Consider the following 18,650-nt stretch of genomic DNA (forward strand, 5'->3'; position numbering starts at 1 on the left):
GTGCCACCCACCTCCATTACTGCTATCTAGAAACAAAAGGGTAAACTTGGGCACACACAGGATCGTATTCGGTAAAGGGCGGGTCAATTATGTTTTCAAATGATCTGTAGTCCGCAAAAACTGCGAGAACTTAGTCTTCTTCCTGACTCCTGGCTAGGAGTCGCTTAAATTTGTAGCCTACTTATCAGGCACTGCATTTGATTTGCATTGATGGAAATGGTATTAAAATTAAGCATAGCCCACTTTTTAGGGCAAGGACTTGTATAATTTTCTGGACTCGGCAGCATGAACTTTTTTGCCGTCTTATGGCAATATTCCTTTGGGGAGATCTGGATCATCGGTTGTCTAGAATTTAAAATAAATAAAACTATTCTTGAGCTTGAAAATACTGTGCTTAAGCAGCGCCCCTGTTAATAGACAATGTCCACCTGATGATGTCTGTTGCTGTGCAGGATTAAGCCTAGGCCGCCACGCACATAAATTCCACTTGAATGCCTAGTGGAAATGGGAATGGACAGAGGGAGTCCGTTGGGAGGTATGTATGTATGTAGGTAGACCACACCCGCTCTCTATGTCTCGCCCCCTCGTAGGATATGCAGACAGTGAAGCAACTTTCATAGGCGCTGAGGGGTTGGGTGATTCTGACGTGCGTTGCCTTGGACATTAGATGACACTGACAAAGAGAAACCAAAAAAGAAGAGAAATAAACCAACAATACATGTATTTGTATGTATATTTATTTTGTGTTCTTTCCTTCTTTTTTTTTTTTTGGCATAAAACTAACTAATATTTCAACACCCCTCAAATACGTGGTGGGGCACCATTAAAATATGCAATGAAATTATGTGGCATGTGGAAAGATAAAAAGAGATAGCAATAGAGCGAGCACAGAGTGCTGAAGTGGTTACCATGACGCCGCATAGATGGAGCTTTGCTTTTGGCCTGCACGCGTGCAAATATGCCTGAACTAAACTCTCCACTGAAAAACCCCAACCAAACATTTTCCCCACCCACCCACAACATCAACATCGCTGCCCTCCTCGTGGTCGTTGGCTCCACTTGAGCTGCTTCCTGTGGGCGCCATATGGTGGGCTTAGTTCTCTGTTTCTGGCCTCACTGTGCAACAGGCTGAGAGTGAGTGACAAGTGGCGAAGTCAGAGAGGCAACCGATAGCATTAGTAAAACAGTTATCGCACTTCACCAGGAAATTTGCCCTTGTCTGGAACGTTCTGTGAAAATAAATTCACATGAAACGTTATCAACTAGCCGCGTATTGTGTATGTGGTAAAATGACCGAATTCTGCCCTCCTAAGTATGCAATATAATGTTGAAAATTCCATAAAATAAAATTTTGTTTGAAACAAGAACGAAGAACCCTTTTAGCTATAGAACATTTCCAAAGTTTTCTTACGTTACAACATATTATGGGATGCAATCTTACTTTAAGTCCTGAAGGGCGTTGATCTGCTACTGTTTTTATGCATTCTTGTAATAATTGAAGGTTGTAACAAATAAAATGATAGCGCAAAAAGTCTTAAAACCTAAATATAATTTTAATCTTAGTGTGCCTGTGAAATTTGAAACTTGTATACTCCTCGGAACCTCCCCGAATTTATCGATAAGCAAGCGTTTCCATCGCTAGTAACCGCCTTGTTTTGGATAGCCTGCCAGCCAGCCAGCTAGGCTCGTCGGTTGTCGCTTGCCAGTTGTGCTGCAGCTACGTTAGCCTTTGGACGTACTCTCGCCATACGCCGGAAATCAACAGCTGCGGCAAACAACGGAGAGAATTAAAAGCGCGACGCGCCTAGAAGCAGGCAACGGGTTTTCAATACTTTTTTGTTTTCTAAATTGTATTTTGAAATATATTATTTACTGGCCGTCCGTGTGCGCGCGTGTGTGTGTGAGTGTACGAGAAAAATAATGTGACAAAATGGACTTTCAAAATCGTAATAATACGGCAAATAAGTTTGTCTGTCCCAGTGACAGGCAGCTGGCCTTGCGAGCCAAGTAAGTAGAGTAACAAAGATGGCAATACACAGAGACAGGAGATAAGGAGATGGTACGATAGAATAGGGAGAGTAACAAAGGGGCAGAAGGTGGGTTTAGAGATGCGGAATGCATTCCAGCAGCAGCAGGCAAATGACATTGAGACAATGCAACAATTGTCTACAATGCACAATTGTTTCAAACAACATAGTATCCACTCTCTTCCATCTCAACCCCCTGCACACCCCCCTCTATTACTATTATTTTGTACCTATAGCGTTAGCATAAAAGCCAAATCAAACTAAAACTGATAACGAATAATGCCAGGTTCCCTTTATTCGTATTTGTATCTGTGTGCTTGTGTCTCTGTGTGTGTGTGTGTATGTGTGTGTGCAACAGTTAGCCAAAAACTTGACAAAAGCTTTAGTTATAATTTAATTAAGTTTGTCTGTGTGCACTTTGTGTGCGTGTGCAGTTTGTGTGTGTGTGTGTGTGCGCTTGATTAACTAAAAAACAAAAGCAAAATGGATGAAATGAAATTGTAGCCTAATCAAATGAAATACATACACAACAAACCGTTGTAGGATTTTTGGATCTGTAGAGACAATGAGGGGAACGCTTGAATGAAGTAGGTATGGGGGGGAGGGGAAGGGGAGGATTGAGGGCTGGTTGAACAGTTGAGTTGGTTTGACCCTGAGACTACAGGGGAGCAACAACAACAACAACAACAACGACGATGAGCAACACTAAAGTATTCTAATCATAATTATTACCCCGCTGACAGATTAATTCAATTTTAATATTGCTGCCAGCCCATTTTATGGCATTGTTAATAGAAACCATATGTTGGCACACACACACGCACACACACACACACATGCATAAATAAATATATGTATATGTATGCATTAATGCAATATATATAGCCTACTCTTTGGGGGCTTTGAAATCAATTCTCAGTTGGTTTGAGGGAGTTCAAGTGCCTAGGAAAAAGGAAATTCACACTTTACCAACGGCAGGGGGTGTATTTTGAAATTCAAATTCAAACTCAAGGGAACTCACGCACACACACACACACAGACATATATACTTGACACGCACACCAATAAAGAAAAGTTTCGGTATCAGTAACAAGGTCTCGTATACACGTGCTCTACTCAAAAACACGATGGTTTTGCTTTTTTATTTCCCCAAGTGAAGGTGATCAAATAATGTAACCAAATAGAGTAAATTATGTACAGTTGTGTCGCGAGATTTTTGGCCAGAAACTCGAATTATAATTTAATGGTTGAAGAAAATGTAATGACCGGTCTTAAATTTTCTATCCGAACTTTTTCAAAATGTAAAGTCTTCACCTGTTTTTTTGCCTACTTGGGGAAAGGCAATGCTTCCTTTATTTCATCACCTTGTAGATTTGCCTTTTATCACAGTTCTCTTAAATCGTAAGCATTTACGCTTTAAGAAAGGTTTATTTATTAACAAATTATGAATTAAAATTTCCTACTTTAAGGTATTTCTTTTGTTTGACAATGGAAAGTCTTGTTATATATTTTTTTTATGATAATTTAAAATAGGTTTCAAAAATACATATTTCGCTGTCAATTTGTAATACAAATTTTTTTCACTTATTGGAGACAGACAGATTTCTCTTGTAATTCTTAAAAGATTGAGGAAGATGACAAAAATGTTGCTAAAACCGACATAAAGTTTAATGATTGCCTATTTTAAGGGGTTGACTTGATGCACAGATTTTCGGGTATTCTACTGTCTATTTTTGGCTCAGTTTGGCTCACTTGTTACTATGAAGTAAGAGAATTCTAAAACTCTATCAAGAGATCTGTCTCTCTCTCTCTGTTTCTCCCTTCACAACTCATAAGTTCATTCATTCATCATGTATAATTTAAACGAGGCAAGTCAATAAACCCGTGACGGGTATAAAAATGGCAGAAAAAAAAAGAAAACAACACTCGGCCCGGATTTGCATGCCAAACCAAGCCACATGGTTACGTGCCCGTATGTAATGTGGGTAAAAACAGTAAGTAATTGAGATGGCAGACGGAGGACGGCTGAGAGAATGTTTAACTGGGGTTGAGGTTAACTTTTTTTTGACGCCATGTGTAAGTGATTCCAAGTGGCTATAAACGCAGCCGAGACCCCAAGGCTGATGCTGATGCTGATGCTGACAAAGCCAACAAGGCTAAGCTTGGACGAGTTAATTAACTTTGAACTTGACATTTTAGTCTCGCAGAGAGACAGAGGCCGAAAAATAGGGAGAGCCAGGGGCAAAAAAGGAGGTGGTATGGAGGTAAAGGGGGACAAGACAAACACGAAAACCGCATTAAGCTCTGCCTGTCCCCCTAAAAAAAAAAAAAAAAGAATAATAAACACACATACAAAAAGAAACCCCTAATGACCCTCATTAGGGGAAACCATCCATAAAAACTGACACCTAGAGCTACTTTGCGTGTGGTTTCTGTTTCTGTTGCAGATTGAAAGCCGGCTGGAGTAGTTCAAAGACCAGTGAACCCCTACGTCCCGAAGAGCAGGAGGCCATCATATCCGTGATACGTCGCAATGAGGAAATCGAGATTGCCGAACGACAGCGTGTCGGTCGCCTTGTGGAGCGTGTCGAGAAGATTAAGCAACATGCTGTCGAACGTGGACCCAATTGTTGCCGCCTCTGCGGCGATGCTTTCGGTCTATTGCGACCACATCGCATCATTTGCGAGGATTGCCGCCAGGCTGTGTGCACAAAATGTAGTGTGGATATTAACATACGATATCATACTAGCGAAAGGACACGCGAAATTTGGCTATGTCGCATTTGTTCAGAAACTCGCGAAATGTGGAAGAAGTCCGGCGCATGGTTCTTCAAGGGCCTGCCCAAATATGATATGCCACGCAGTGCCAGTGCCACGCCTACGCCCACAGTCACCACAGGACCTGGTCCAGGTAGGTTCCATCTTCATACCCAACGATTTAACAAAAAACCAACCAAAAACAAAAAAACAAATAACATAAAAAATGATTGAAAGTGAAAACCGGAATGCTTTTCTAGTTAAACTTTTGCATACAACTTTTCAATACAATCCACTTCAGCGACATGAAATCCAATAAGTAGTTTCTAAAATTTGCCTTTGATGCCTTTATACTGAGCTGACCATTTTGATGTTGCACCCATTCTCGGTTCAGACCAAAAATTATCAAGAAAATTTGTTGTCGAAATATATATTTAACTTACAAATCTAATCTAATCACAAATCTAATTAGATAAATGTTTTGATCAATTTTGTCTTCCCTTTGCTTCGGATTTTGGTTCGATTTGACGGGTTTCAGAAATTAAACGAAATAAACATTAATTGAAATGTAAAATGTTGAAAGATATGTTATGAAGGCAAAAAGTCCATGAGTCTCCCAAAATGGTTTGTATAAGAAAATCAAGAAACTATTTAAAATTCTTTTAGTTTATTACGCTTAATAAAAAGGAGAAAGATCCATTTTTGTTAATTGTTACAACAAACTGTTATAAGAATCGAAAATCGTCATGTTTTTAGGATCCTAATTTGGGGTTTTTTGTCTAGAGGACGTTGTCATCTGAATATACATAATTAGATTTTTGGTCACGACTAAGGATTCGTGTAATTGGGTGGTGTTTTGAGAATTGCATCGCTAATCATCCACATTATCTTATCGCAGGCGATATGCGAGCAGTTCAAAGTTGCCATGGCACGCCCACAAGGGCTGGACGGGTAAAAAAGTTGACGATACGTGTCAACGACAGCAGCAGCAGCAGCAGCAATGGCAGCGCCAGTGGCCATTCGGAGCCCGAGGATGAACTGGATGGGGCGGCAATGGGCGGCAAAATGAGGCCATTGGGTAAACTTCAACGTGAGGATAGTTTTCGTTTGCGTGCCTACGGCTCCATACGAAATTTCATCGATGGCGGTGAACGCAAATTATCGCAGTCTTTCTTCTTTGGACGTCAGCAGAGTCAGCATCAGCAGCAGCAGCAACATCGGAATTCTGAATGTATGGACTATGACAACATTAGTGTCTCCAATGCCTCAACTGTGGCCCAATTGCGCAGAGAGAGCAGCTTTTTGCGACGTGGTTCAATCAGCTCATCGTGGTCCATTAGCGATAGTTCGGGCTCGGGCAATTCGGCTACCCAATCCCAATCCCAGTCTCAATCTCAATCTCAGTCGCAAGCGCAGGCCATGACAGGTCACTCGCAGCAGCATTGTCGCGATCCATTGCTCGGTTGGCTGGAAATTTCGATAAGTTATCGTGAAAGTTTTCACAGTCTGGACTGTACAATGGTGCGAGCGAGAGACTTACCAGCCATGGACTCAGCTGGTCTGGCCGATCCCTATTGCATGCTGAATATAATCACGCCCGAGGCACATGCCAAATACACACGATGGCAACGCACCAAAACAGTCCACAAGACAAGAAATCCTGAATTCAATGAGACCCTACAGTTTGTGGGCGTGGAGCCCGAAGAATTGGGCAATTCCCTGCTCTACGTGGCCCTATTCGACGATGATAAATACGGACATGATTTTTTGGGTGCAGCCAAGGTGTGCCTGTCGACGGTGAGTTTAGTTTTCGTTTTTTTTTTTTTTAATTCTTTTGTAAAAGTAGCGTGAAATGGTTTTCGGTTTTCACTTTCAATCAATTACAAGAAGAAGAATACAGTTTGAAAGTCACATATTAATTGCAAGATCTTTGGCGGATATGTTTCCTCGGTCAAGATAGATCAAGAATATATACATATATATATACTTTATGGGGTCGAAAACGGCTCCTTCTCTGCGTTATCACCATCTGAACTATTTCGTTATATCCTCTGCAATTGAAATCGATTTAAATTGAAGATAATCAACGGGCATTATTCATTTATTTAAATAGTTTTGAAAAAGAAAACTTTTCGACATCACTTTGCATACTTTTGGGGGCCATTGGGGAACCATTTTGCATTCCTTGCTACAACAAGAGCAGGAATTCAAAATTTGAGATTCAAGGAATATTTGAATAAGCATAGGTTAACGGAAAATTTATCTTTGCAGGTGCACAGCACATCGCAGTATCGCATATCGGTGCCGCTGGGCGCGGAGGATCAGTATAGCAATGTGGCTGAGATGTCACAGAATTGGCCCAATGGCAAAATGTTGCTGTCCTTGTGCTACAATACAAAGCGACGGGCTCTGGTCGTGGATGTGAAGCAATGCATCAATTTGATGGCTATGGACAGCAATGGCAGTTCCGATCCGTTTGTCAAATTGTGAGTACGAGTCAGTTTTAAGCTGTCATTATTATTATTATTATTATTATTATTATTATTATTTTTGTTTGGTTTTAGGCAACTCAAGCCGGATGCGCACAAGAATAAGAAACACAAGACAAGCGTTAAATGGCGCACATTAAATCCCATTTACAATGAAGAGTTCTATTTCGAGGCCAGTCCACATGATCTCAACAAGGAGATGCTCATCCTAACTGTGTGGGATAAGGATCTGGGCAAAAGCAACGATTTCCTTGGCAGTCTTCAATTGGGTGCTCAAAGCAAAGGTGAACGTCTACAGCAATGGCTGGATTGCATTCGCTTGCCCGATCATTTCCACGAGAAATGGCATTGCCTGGCCGCTGACAATCCTACCCACTAGACCTCGTCTATACAATCCTTCCCTCTAACTAACTACCTACCTACCTAAATGCTAAATCTAACTACCTAATCGCATAATATGTATCTGTATAGAGTATATATATTATTAATGACGTATCTATATCTACATATGTATATCTATATAGACGTATATACATACAAATATATATATATATTTTTGATATGCCTGTGTGAGTGTGCCAGAATGTCCGAACGGCTGTATGTGTGTGTGAGTGGGATGTATGAGAGTTGCTTTTTTTTCCAACGACAAAAATATCTTCTCTTATATAAATATATTTAAATTTCCATATATATACATATATTTTTTTGTTCTTATCAAAACATTTGGTATACTGCATGTAGGCTTTATTTAAGTGTCCTTATAAAGGGGTTTATCAAATTAAATACTAATTGCATTTCTAACCGAAACCAAAACCGAAACCGAAAAACCGAAATTTTTTTTATTTAATTCAACATTTACATATATATTGCAAGTACACATATACATATGTACTTCTACTTATAATTAACGAAATCAAAATAAACCAATAAAACATATTGATAATACAAACCATATTATTGATGGTTTTGATGTTGTTTTTCTTTCATCTCAGCGTTATAGAAGAAGCAAAGCATTTGCAGCAGCATTCGAAATGGCTAAATAATGTTTAATTGGTATTATTAATTGCTGCTGGCTCAAGTTTCTTGGGCAGATCATCTCCAACATCTGAACAGGTCAAAGCTATTCAAGAAATCCAATAATAATAATACAATTGAAATGTTTTCGTTTTGGTTCATTTTTTTTTTTGTTGTTTTAATTATTCATTTTACATTTAATAAGTTTGGCATATCGAGCTGAAGTTTTCAGTGATCTACACACAATAAATCGTAATAATCCCTATGAAATATATATGTATATATATTAATATATGTTTAATGTACTAATTAGGTAAGTACGCAATTGCGAAAATTGATTAACTGGCGAGTGTGATACATATGGTAAATGGTATTACAGTATTTAAGATTCCAAAAAACGCTTAACATAGAGTATACATCAAATATTTGTATTTTTTTTTTACTTTTTTCTTTTCTTTTTTAGCGTAGGATCGTGGAGAGAGTTGGGTAAGTGGATGCAGAGGATGCTCCTATTTAGCTAGGCCTTTAGAGAACCTCCAAATCATTGGAATCGAAAGAGTGTTTGTGTGTGTGTGTCCCTTTAGCTCAAGTTTTAAAAACTGGAAAAATGCCACGCCCACAATTGGCAGCTGTAGCTGAAGTAAAATTGGAACGGGAACGAGCATGATGATGCTGATGTTGTTGCTGTTGCTGCTGCTGGTTATGATGTTGCTGTGGGGGCTGCTGAAAGGACGCAGCGTTGGGCATATGTTAGAAGAGACGCTTCTCATAGCTGAAGAGTCCATGGACATTGCCCTCCAATTGAGCCGAATGTGTACGTTTCATGAAACGCAATTGCCCATTATAGATCATTTCCCTGGAGAACAACAACAAAAATAATTGTAATTTATGAGTTCGAGAGAGTTTTGAGTGTGGCACTTACCTCAACTTAAGCACCGAATTGGCCCCAATATCTTGACAACTGTGTTGCAACCCGCACTCCAAATAGGGCAAGTACCGCAAAACACTTCCCTTGTCGACAATGCTGCCGCTAACACCTTGGGCCACCTTCATTTTATCCATCTCATTGTGGTAATAACGTGACATGGCCGCCCCCTTGGCATCGCCGCGTTCCATTGCCTCCAACGAGCCCATGCCGCGGTATTTCTTCAGGCGCACACCATCCGAAAAGAAATACTCACCAGGAGCCTCCGATGTGCCAGCCAGCAGAGAGCCCATCATAACAGCACTGGCACCTAAGGCCAGCGCTTTGACAATATGTCCAATTGATTGAATGCCGCCATCGGCAATAACTGGAACACCAAATTGTTTGGCATATGTGGACACCTGATAAACGGCTGTGGCCTGTGGGCAACCGCAGGCCATAACCTCTTGAGTGATACATATAGAGCCAGAGCCCATGCCCACTCGTAGACCATCGACACCGGCATCAATTAAATTCTTGGCCTGGGCACGTGTGACAACTGAAGAGACGCATGATCACAAGCAGGCAGGGGGACGGAAAGACAAAGACAGTTGGAAAGAGGCGGAAATGAGTAATTAGTTTGTGTGGATGGATATTAATTTCATGATGTATGCTCTTACCATTGCCGCCTATCACTTGCAATTCGGGATACTTGTCCTTGATGTATTTAATCATTTCAACCTGATAGATGGAATTGCCTTGCGATGAATCCAATATGATGACATCGACACCATTGGCCACCAGCAATTGTAGACGAACCTTATCCTCATGCCGTGTGCCTATGGCAGCGCCCACCAACAATTGTTTATTGGAATCTTTTGACGCGTTCGGATAGGATCGAGCCTTCTTCAAATCAGTCCGAGCAATCATGGCAACCAATTCACCAGCCTGATTTACTATTGGCAATTTACCTTTCTTACTCTTCTCAAGAATATTATTGGCCGTTGGTAATGTGATGCCATCGGGTGCTGTGACCAGCTCGGTAGTCATTATATCGGCCAACAGGAGATTCGGTTGATTCTCACGGAAATCAATGTCACGTGAGGTAACCATGCCCAAGAGTTTACCACCAAGTTTGCCATTCTCGGTAACGGGATAGCCGGTGAAGCCATTTTTGCGTCTCGCTTCGAGGACATCACCAACTGTATTATTGGGCGACATTACCGAGGGGTCGCGCATAAAGCCATGTTTGTATTTCTTAACCTTGTGCACCTCCAACGCTTGATATTCCGGCGTGCAGTTGTGATGGATGATGCCAATGCCACCACACAGCTGCGCGACGGACGCGACGATCGCGACATCAGATGGGATAGGATAGAATATAGCGAGAGCGGTTAGAGAGGCGCATAAGAGTGTTCAATTACAACCACAACTGGAGCGTCACCTCATCATCACCTCATACATACACTGCACAATGAGTGAGTGAGTGAGTGATTGGGTGGTCGAAGTGAAGTGAAGTGAAGTGGGTGAGGTGCGTGCGTGCTTGCGTGGTGCTACTTACCGCCATGGCTATGGCCATCTCCGACTCGGTTACTGTATCCATGGGCGAGCTAACTAGCGGTGCTCTCAATGTGATGGCCTTCGTTAGTGGTGAACTGAGATCAACCTCCTCGGCGGCAAAGTCTATGTAGCCGGGTAATATGAGAAAGTCGCTGCGATGATGATTTGCAAAAACAAGACGTGATGTGGTGGAGGAAGAGACGAAAAGCATAGATTGGTTATACACACACACACATAGAAAAGGTAGAGCACACAGCATGATCAGGATAAAAAGTGGTAATTATTTCGTTTTCACCTTGCATCAAAGAACGTAAGCGAAATATAAATAAACGAATCATCTAATAATAAGAAATTGGACTAAAAAACCCCATAACAAGAGTTTTTTAAATTTTTAAAATTCTGGAGTTTTGTCCCAACTCATTGATCTATCAATAAATTCTGCCAATTGGTCCAAATTAAGTTTAATTTGTAACTGTGTAGGTGTGTGTCGGCCATATATGTATGTACTTACTTGTAGGTAAGACCATCACCGTTATTAAACAATTCCTCACAACACAGGCCATCTTGCAACTCCAGAGCATCTCCAGTGGCGCCACTAGCTCCTGTTGCTGCAACAAAACCGTTGACTTTGCTCGTTGTGGCGGGGGCAACTTGTTGTTCTTGTGATGCTTGTTGCTTGCTTGCCATAGTAATAATAATAATATTATTGATAACAGGCACAGAAAAGTCAACAAAATATCAAGAAATAGCAGAGGCAATGGCCCAAGTTTGTTTTTTTTATCGCAATCTTAGAACGTTGACGTCGCTGTTGCTGCTAGTGCCGGCGCCGCTTTTGATCCTCCTCTTTCTCTCTTCTGTCTTTATGGGGTCTCTCTGTCTCTGTGTTCTCTCCTCCTTCAATGCAATTCAAAAATTCTCATTCGTACCTAAGAAATTGCACAACGCAATTTGCTAAACGTTTTGTTGCCGACTCGTTGTCTTTAACTGAACCAGAAGAAGAAGAAGCAAACAGGAGCAAACAGAGAAAAATTAAATACAAAATAAAAAAAGGTTAAATGCGTTAATTGAACTGTCATTGTCAATGGTCATTGGTCAGAGAATAAGAGGGATGAGGGTAAAACACAGATGATTGGGAGCAAGGGTATGTAGCCGGTAGGGAGAAAGGAAAGGAGGGTGGGGGTCATGAAGCACATGGTTTTATGGCGCTTACCAATCGAAAAGGCAACCAAAGCGGCAGCTAAACAATTCTAACAAATCTGTTTTAAATCAATCTCAATTCTCAATAAATTCTCTCCTTAGTTTATCCTGTATATATCGTGTCAATAAATATATACAATTTGCCGACACACACACGTGTTGTTCAGCGTGGAAAAATACAAATTTTACGGCCAATACACGTCCGCTCAGCTCGAAATCAAAAATACAGTTAAACAAATTTTCCGATTTTGTAATTTATTCTGTACTGCAAAAATTTAGAATGTGAGCCACATGGAATTCTGTTAACCGCGAATACCTGTTAGCAGTGCTGCCAGTTTAACCGCTCTCTTGTTTAAATTGCTATCAGCAACTAATCTAACAATTTATAATATTTAAATAATTGTATTGAAACATTTTCATAATAATTTAAGATTATAACATAATGTTCTTTTTTATTTAGGTTTTTTAAAATTTTCTTTCCATAAAATACATTTGTTTCTTGAATTTGAATCTAGCTATTTTTGTTTTGAAAATCCAGGCTGCACTGCCTGTTACTCTCAGCTAACAGTTGGTGTTACTACCTCTGTTAAACTCGAAAAACAGCCAGCCACTGTTAGCAGAGTGGTAAATTTTTTTTAATTTTAAGTTGAATTTAATACAAGTTTCACCAAAAAGTCAAGCGCAATTATTTGGCTTTGGGTGCCGCATTTTATTGATTAACCAATTTGCCGCTTAACTTTTTTGAATAAACCCCACCTCTAATGACTATCGTTCAGGGCCGGCTTTGATCCATCTCTAGTGGTGCGGTCTGCGGATATCGCCTATATTAACGAAAATAAACAATTTATGTGTAGTTTCTTTAATTTCTGTATGAAAGTTATATAAGTAATATGCTGCGCACAGTTATAGGAGATTTAGCCCGCTTGAGGTTCGTAAATTGAGTGTAAAACCTGTCCAACTCAACCAATTTCTCACTTTGCAGGCTGAGCAGTAGCAGCAGCAGCAACAGCTGCGTTTTGGTTACACAAGTGCGCGAAAAGGGCCACCTGAGCCGGCCTCGTTTACGGAATCCGCATTGGTTCCTGCGAAAGGAGCGCTCTGTAAGTATCAAGAAATCAAACAATTCATAATGATTTAAAAATATTATTCATCAAATAACCAGCAAACCGATGACTATGTAACCGCAGAGAATAGAAATTTTGTTAAAGAAGTTGTGCATGAGACCTACGGATCGCCAGCACTGATCAAGGGCGTGCAGACCTACGAGCAAAAGCTAATAAGAACCCCAATTGAAAAACCGTCCGTCGATGCTGAGCCTTGGACACCAAAAGTCCGTCGTTGCGGTGTGATAGCTCGAAAAATCGGCCAGTATCCACTGTGGCTAAAGAATGGCGAGCGAGTGCGTACGACTCTTCTGCAGATTGTAGACAATCATGTGATCAAGTATACTCCTCCTGAGGAATATCAGCCTAGTCATCGGCCCAGTGTCCATAACCTGCATAAATACGGTTGCCTGCTGGTGGGAGCCGAGAGCACAAATCCCGCTCTGCTTACTAAAGAGTATTGTGGAATATTTCGGGATTCGGGAGTCATGCCCAAGAAGAATGTGGCTCGCTTTATAGTATCACCGCAGGCGGCTTTGGCGCCGGGAACACCTCTTAATGTTGGTCACTTTCGCGTTGGCGAGTTTGTCGATGTTCGTGGCAAAACGTGAGTGTTGCTTTCATTTCTAGTTTCACTACAGTACATTTGACTTTACTCTGTTTTTTAGTGTGGACCATGGATTTCAGGGTGTTGTAAAGCGACATGGCTTCAAAGGTATGCCCGCCTCTCATGGCGTGACCAAGACCCATCGACGTGCCGGCAACATTGGCGGCGGCGGTGAGAAAGGACGCGTCTGGCCTGGCACGAAAATGCCTGGACATATGGGCAACCGCTGGCGTATCAGCAAAGGCTTGCGCATATGGCGCATCAATACTAAGTATAATGTCATGTGGGTCCAGGGAAGCGCTGTGCCCGGCTCAACCAATGGTCTGATCTACATCTATGACACAATTCTACCCCTCCGCAAGCCCAAAGAAGCCCCACCATTCCCTACGCTGTATGAGGATGATGCCGCTGCCTTGCCCGAGGATATCTGGTACGATCAAGTGCACGATTTCAAGGATGAGACCATCACCTACAAGCCCGAGTAATAGGGTGTGGTCTGATGACCGTCGTTCTTGTTATATATGTACAACCATAAACTCCACACAAAGCTTTTCACACATAGTTAAGGGAAAAAAATAATATTCAATGATAAATGAAAATTTGTGTTTTTATTCCTCAACTCAAGTTATGTCATAAAAACTCTTTGTGGTCTTCAAATGCCATCATGTACACTATAGTCGTCTGATTTGGTGATTATTTGTATTGATTAAGTCGCAGATTAGTCCGCAGGACTTTCATTAGATTAGATTATATAACTTAGATGCAACCAAATCTCGTTATGTTCTTTGGCTGAACTGCTACAACAGAAGATTGAAGAAAATTTGACCTTTATTTTGATGGGAAGGAATAAAAAGTCATGCAAGTGAATTAAAAATCAAACACTTTTTTATGTCATTTCAATTGTCAATAAATAACATTTTCGGGTATAGCTTTATTTTGCTTGTATTTTTTTTCTATAGGGGGATGAAAATATTAGGTAAAATAAACTAATTTCTGTTTTATCTTTTTCTTCCTTTGAAGGCGAGTGTGGAAGTTATCACAGCAAAATGAAACAGAACAAAAATCTGACCGATATAAATACCTATATATGCTACCCACCCTCAGAAGAAAGAAAAAGAACAGCACACATTTGCCACACAATTAAATTTTGTTATACACAAATAATTAAAAAAAAAAAGAAGAAAAATTGTGGGAAAAAAATAAAAGAATCTAGGAAAACCAACAATAACAACAACTGTTTTCCCCCTTATTAATCGAGCGAGTTCTGCCCCACACTGTGGACATCTAACTCGGTGCTGGAAATACTCGGAGATATGGTCGTTGAGTTTGAGTTACCAGCACCACGATCCAGATTATAGTATTGAACAATGCCTGGTGGCGGACGATTCGAGATGACCTCTGTGATTTGGCCAACAATCCACTTGGTTAGCTTAATGACAGCCACATGGGCGGCAAACTGCAGGATCATGGCTCCAAATCCTTTGTAGAGGCCGCCAAAACCTTCTGTTAGGATGGTGGTGCGATAGCAGTCGACAGCACCTTGATAGTTGGTTAGTATGGGAACCACTGCATAACCATTGTCCAGATTGTCAATAATCGTTCGCGTGCCTTGAAGCTGCAGGCGATGCAAAATAGTCTCAAACGGGAAGAATATGACCTCGGTGGTCAGCATGGCAATCAAATTGGCATAGATTTCGGCGTTTTGATGCTCCAATGTATCATCGCGATATTTGGCCCCGCGTCTCTCTTGCATAAGGGTCAGACGGCGTCGCATAATGCGCGATGAGACGCCGCGAATGACCAGACTGAACAGATATTTGGTGATTCCTAACGATACGCTCGGACCAATCAAGGCCCAAGCTGGTAGCATGCGTCCCTTTTGCGGTGAACTCCAATAGAATAGCCGCAGACTGCCCTCGCGGAACACATCGAACAGGCCCGGCTTTTCGCTGGCAATATCACTTTGAACAGTCTCTACCAGGGAAGCGGCATAAAAGGGCACAACGAGTCCAATGCTAATGCTGTAAACAGATCGCGATAAGTAAATGAAATGAGGCTCTAAAGCATTCTACACTTGCCATTTAAGTAAGATATGCTGACCAAAGCGTTTTAAGCTTGTTCTACTATCTACATCTTTTGGCCAACTGGTAACCTTTGATATCACATCGTCAACGGCCAACGTCATTCCTCTGACTAATAAACAGCTACCCAGACCTTTCCACAGAGTGGTCACACCCTGGCGTCTATGCAGATGCACAATGGTTGGTAGGAGCGATATCGGATGCAAATGATATCGCTGCGATGCATTATAGACCTGGCATTGGCGACGTAGCACAATAAATGGATGACTGAGTAGATTTTCCGTGACTAGTGATACCCATTGAACACCAAATACAAGATATTTGCGTATCGATACATCTGCAAGAGGAATCATTCAGATTATTTCATCTAAGAGAACCGCTCCCTTCTCAATCTTACCATCCTCTTGGCTATCTAGGTATTTGTCGAGCATCTTATGCTTCTCCAATGGCAACGACAGATCTCGATCCGAATTGACATATTTCAGCTTTGTGATTGCATCCTGATCCGCATTTATGTTATCCACAATGGATTTTTCCCGATCATCGAGACTGGGGATTAGTGGCCGGATTGAATTGAATGCGTTTATGTAATTACAGCATTGTATTTACCTGCTGCCCATGTGCATGCTGGGGCCGCTGATAATTGTCAGGGGCGGGGGCCTCTGTTTATGTGGATGTTGGTTCTCCCGATCTCCTTGTTCGTCGTATTGCCCCCGGTTGGCGGCATATCTATGGAAAGTGAATGGAAGCTATTACTATTCGCGAGAGATTTTTTATCCAGTCCTTACATCAAATTGGAGTAATTGTTTATGCCAGCCATAATCTGGTGGTTTGTCTGTGTGTAAGGATCTATAGATGTGTGAGTGGTGCCTTCGTTTGCGATTCTGTGTACTTGAGATGCGGCTTAAGTAAAGCGCTGTCTTTCGCTCTCTGTATGCCTATAGACGTGTTGCCCGGCCGACAGGTGTAAAATATTTGTAAAAAATAAATCAAAACAAATTGTTTTCAACTTATACATGTGCCCATGTGAATTTCCATGTATATGTATTTGAGTGCCGTGCGTTTGTGTTTGTATTACCCAGAATAATCGAAAGTAGGCTATGCAAAAAAAGTCCGATAACCGGTAGTGATGTAAGGGCCAATCGACAAATAAATTCAACAATAAATTCCAAGTGAACTGATTTATAAATTTCATTGCTAAATTCATGTGAAATGTTATGTTATGTTTTTCAGCCGGTTCAATAATTTTTCCAACAACAAATTTTCATGCAACTTTGTTCGTGAACTAGTTCTCAATTTTCCAAAGTAATCAAGTCTATCGATAACGATTGCGTGGTTTTCATATAAATATGTGAAATTTTTGAAATGAAACATGTCAAACATGACATGCTAACATGTCAAAAATGTTGCAGAAGAAGGGCATTATACGATTAGCAGCAAGTGCCTGCGATCTCGAGAGGACATTGCTGGGCGGTCAGAGTTTTCGGTAGGACTTTACGATTAATCAACAAGGCAGAAAATACTTATTTGTTTGTTTCCCACAGTTGGCGTAAATTGAGCAATGAGCGGCAAACAAAATACTGTGGAGTTGCGTTGGACACGTTTTGGGTTCTAGCACCAACAAATGAACATATTGAATTCGAGGCTTTTGCCGACTCAGTTCCGGAACAAACGTATGTGTATGAAGCTATGCTAAGTGAATATTTGCGTGCCGACTTTGATTTGGAACGGGAGCAATGCTCCTGGACGAAGAATGATGAGAAATTTGCAACGTTCAGTGGCAAGCCAGTGCGAATATTGTCCCAAGAGCCTCTTGAGAATATTATTTGCTTCATATGCAGTCAAAATAATAATATAAAGCGGTAGACATCAAATCATTCTTAATTTCAATTTATCAACGTTTCTAATGCTGATTGAATGTCATGTTTAGCATCTCGGCCATGATCCAGTGGTTCTGTTCCTCGTATGGCACTAAGATTGGCCATTTCCATGGCCAGGATGAGTACACCTTTCCCGCCCTGCAAAAGTTCAAAGACATTGACTGCAAGCAGTTGGACTTGGATCTACGAGCTGCCAAATTTGGCTATCGGTCGAAATTCATAGCCCAAACATTAGAGCAGATACAAAAGCGTGGCGGTGATGAATGGTTCGAGAAACTGCGCCAATTGCCGTATAACGAAGCACGTGAGGCTTTAGTAGAGTTACCTGGCATCGGATACAAGGTGGCCGATTGCATTTGTCTGATGTCCTTGGGTCATCTGATAGCAGTCCCTGTGGATACGCATATTTATAAGTTGGCTCAGCAACACTATTTGCCCCATTTGACTGGCCAAAAAAGTGTTACCAACAAAATCTATAACGAGGTGGCTCAACATTTTCAACAACTACATGGTCCATATGCGGGGTGGGCTCAAGCGGTATGTTCTTTATATACATACATACATAGGTCGAAAAATCTATATAAACATATTTGCTCCTAATGAAATTTAGGTACTGTTTTGCTCTGCTTTACCCGAATTCAAGGATAAATCCGAAGAAGACGACCCACCAAAAAAGAAGAGTAAAAAGCTAAAAAAGTAATTACATACTTGTAGGAAAAGTATGTACCTATTTCTAAAATGGAAGACAACTTAGTAAGTAATTATGATAAAAGTAACTGTTTTTAATTTTCCGACTTGATTCTAAAGGATTATTCATTGAAGGTCTCGCTGCTTTCCCCTTGAGCTTTGTTTAAACAAATGGGTGGGAACAAGAAAACGCATTTATCTAGTTGTTACTAGTTGATTACTAATTGTCTATTAAGTAGGATGATGCTCAACAAACAATAAAAACGAGAGACCTTTTACTTTATGTAAATGAAATCAATTATATTCTTTTACAAGGCTTCCCGTCATGACATTACTCTGAAATG

The 18,650-nt window shown here is 40.9% G+C and overlaps 5 protein-coding genes across 6 annotated transcripts; 3 read left to right on the plus strand and 2 right to left on the minus strand.

Annotated features, from left to right (window-relative positions):
• Nucleotides 1-1,692: 1,692 nt before the first annotated feature.
• Nucleotides 1,693-7,774, plus strand: LOC6638047 (rabphilin-3A). The gene is made up of 5 exons (XM_015179312.3): nt 1,693-2,007; nt 4,475-4,938; nt 5,683-6,581; nt 7,056-7,270; nt 7,349-7,774. Exons 1-5 carry the CDS (start codon nt 1,931-1,933, stop codon nt 7,650-7,652), a joined length of 1,959 nt encoding a protein of 652 aa, XP_015034798.2. The 5' UTR covers nt 1,693-1,930; the 3' UTR covers nt 7,653-7,774.
• A 658-nt stretch (nt 7,775-8,432) lies between these two features.
• Nucleotides 8,433-12,196, minus strand: LOC6638048 (inosine-5'-monophosphate dehydrogenase). Its single transcript, XM_002061142.4, has 6 exons — nt 11,962-12,196; nt 11,263-11,735; nt 10,753-10,903; nt 9,872-10,523; nt 9,210-9,750; nt 8,433-9,143 (listed from the first exon to the last, which is right to left on the minus strand). Exons 2-6 carry the CDS (start codon nt 11,436-11,438, stop codon nt 9,038-9,040), a joined length of 1,626 nt encoding a protein of 541 aa, XP_002061178.1. The 5' UTR covers nt 11,439-11,735; nt 11,962-12,196; the 3' UTR covers nt 8,433-9,037.
• Nucleotides 12,197-12,637: 441 nt separating this feature from the next.
• On the plus strand, nt 12,638-14,257 carry LOC6638018 (39S ribosomal protein L3, mitochondrial). The gene is made up of 4 exons (XM_002061143.4): nt 12,638-12,876; nt 12,931-13,048; nt 13,111-13,658; nt 13,720-14,257. The coding sequence occupies exons 1-4, from the start codon at nt 12,839-12,841 to the stop codon at nt 14,141-14,143; spliced, it is 1,128 nt and encodes a 375-aa protein (XP_002061179.1). The 5' UTR covers nt 12,638-12,838; the 3' UTR covers nt 14,144-14,257.
• A 592-nt stretch (nt 14,258-14,849) lies between these two features.
• Nucleotides 14,850-16,952, minus strand: LOC6638019 (solute carrier family 25 member 46). The gene is made up of 5 exons (XM_002061144.4): nt 16,528-16,952; nt 16,349-16,468; nt 16,137-16,288; nt 15,737-16,076; nt 14,850-15,679 (listed from the first exon to the last, which is right to left on the minus strand). Exons 1-5 carry the CDS (start codon nt 16,557-16,559, stop codon nt 14,908-14,910), a joined length of 1,416 nt encoding a protein of 471 aa, XP_002061180.2. The 5' UTR covers nt 16,560-16,952; the 3' UTR covers nt 14,850-14,907.
• A 129-nt stretch (nt 16,953-17,081) lies between these two features.
• LOC6638020 (N-glycosylase/DNA lyase) lies at nt 17,082-18,600 on the plus strand. Of its 2 annotated transcripts, none has more exons than XM_047011408.1 (5): nt 17,082-17,225; nt 17,284-17,601; nt 17,670-18,156; nt 18,230-18,372; nt 18,427-18,600. In XM_047011408.1, exons 1-4 carry the CDS (start codon nt 17,134-17,136, stop codon nt 18,317-18,319), a joined length of 987 nt encoding a protein of 328 aa, XP_046867364.1. In that variant the 5' UTR covers nt 17,082-17,133; the 3' UTR covers nt 18,320-18,372; nt 18,427-18,600. The 2 variants fall into 2 exon arrangements, with proteins under 2 accessions (XP_046867364.1, XP_002061181.2); XM_002061145.4 differs by having other exon boundaries at nt 18,442-18,600.
• The last annotated feature ends 50 nt before the right edge of the window (nt 18,601-18,650 follow it).

Source organism: Drosophila willistoni (genome assembly GCF_018902025.1).
Source record: "Drosophila willistoni isolate 14030-0811.24 chromosome XL unlocalized genomic scaffold, UCI_dwil_1.1 Seg141, whole genome shotgun sequence".
NCBI lineage: Eukaryota > Metazoa > Arthropoda > Insecta > Diptera > Drosophilidae > Drosophila > Drosophila willistoni.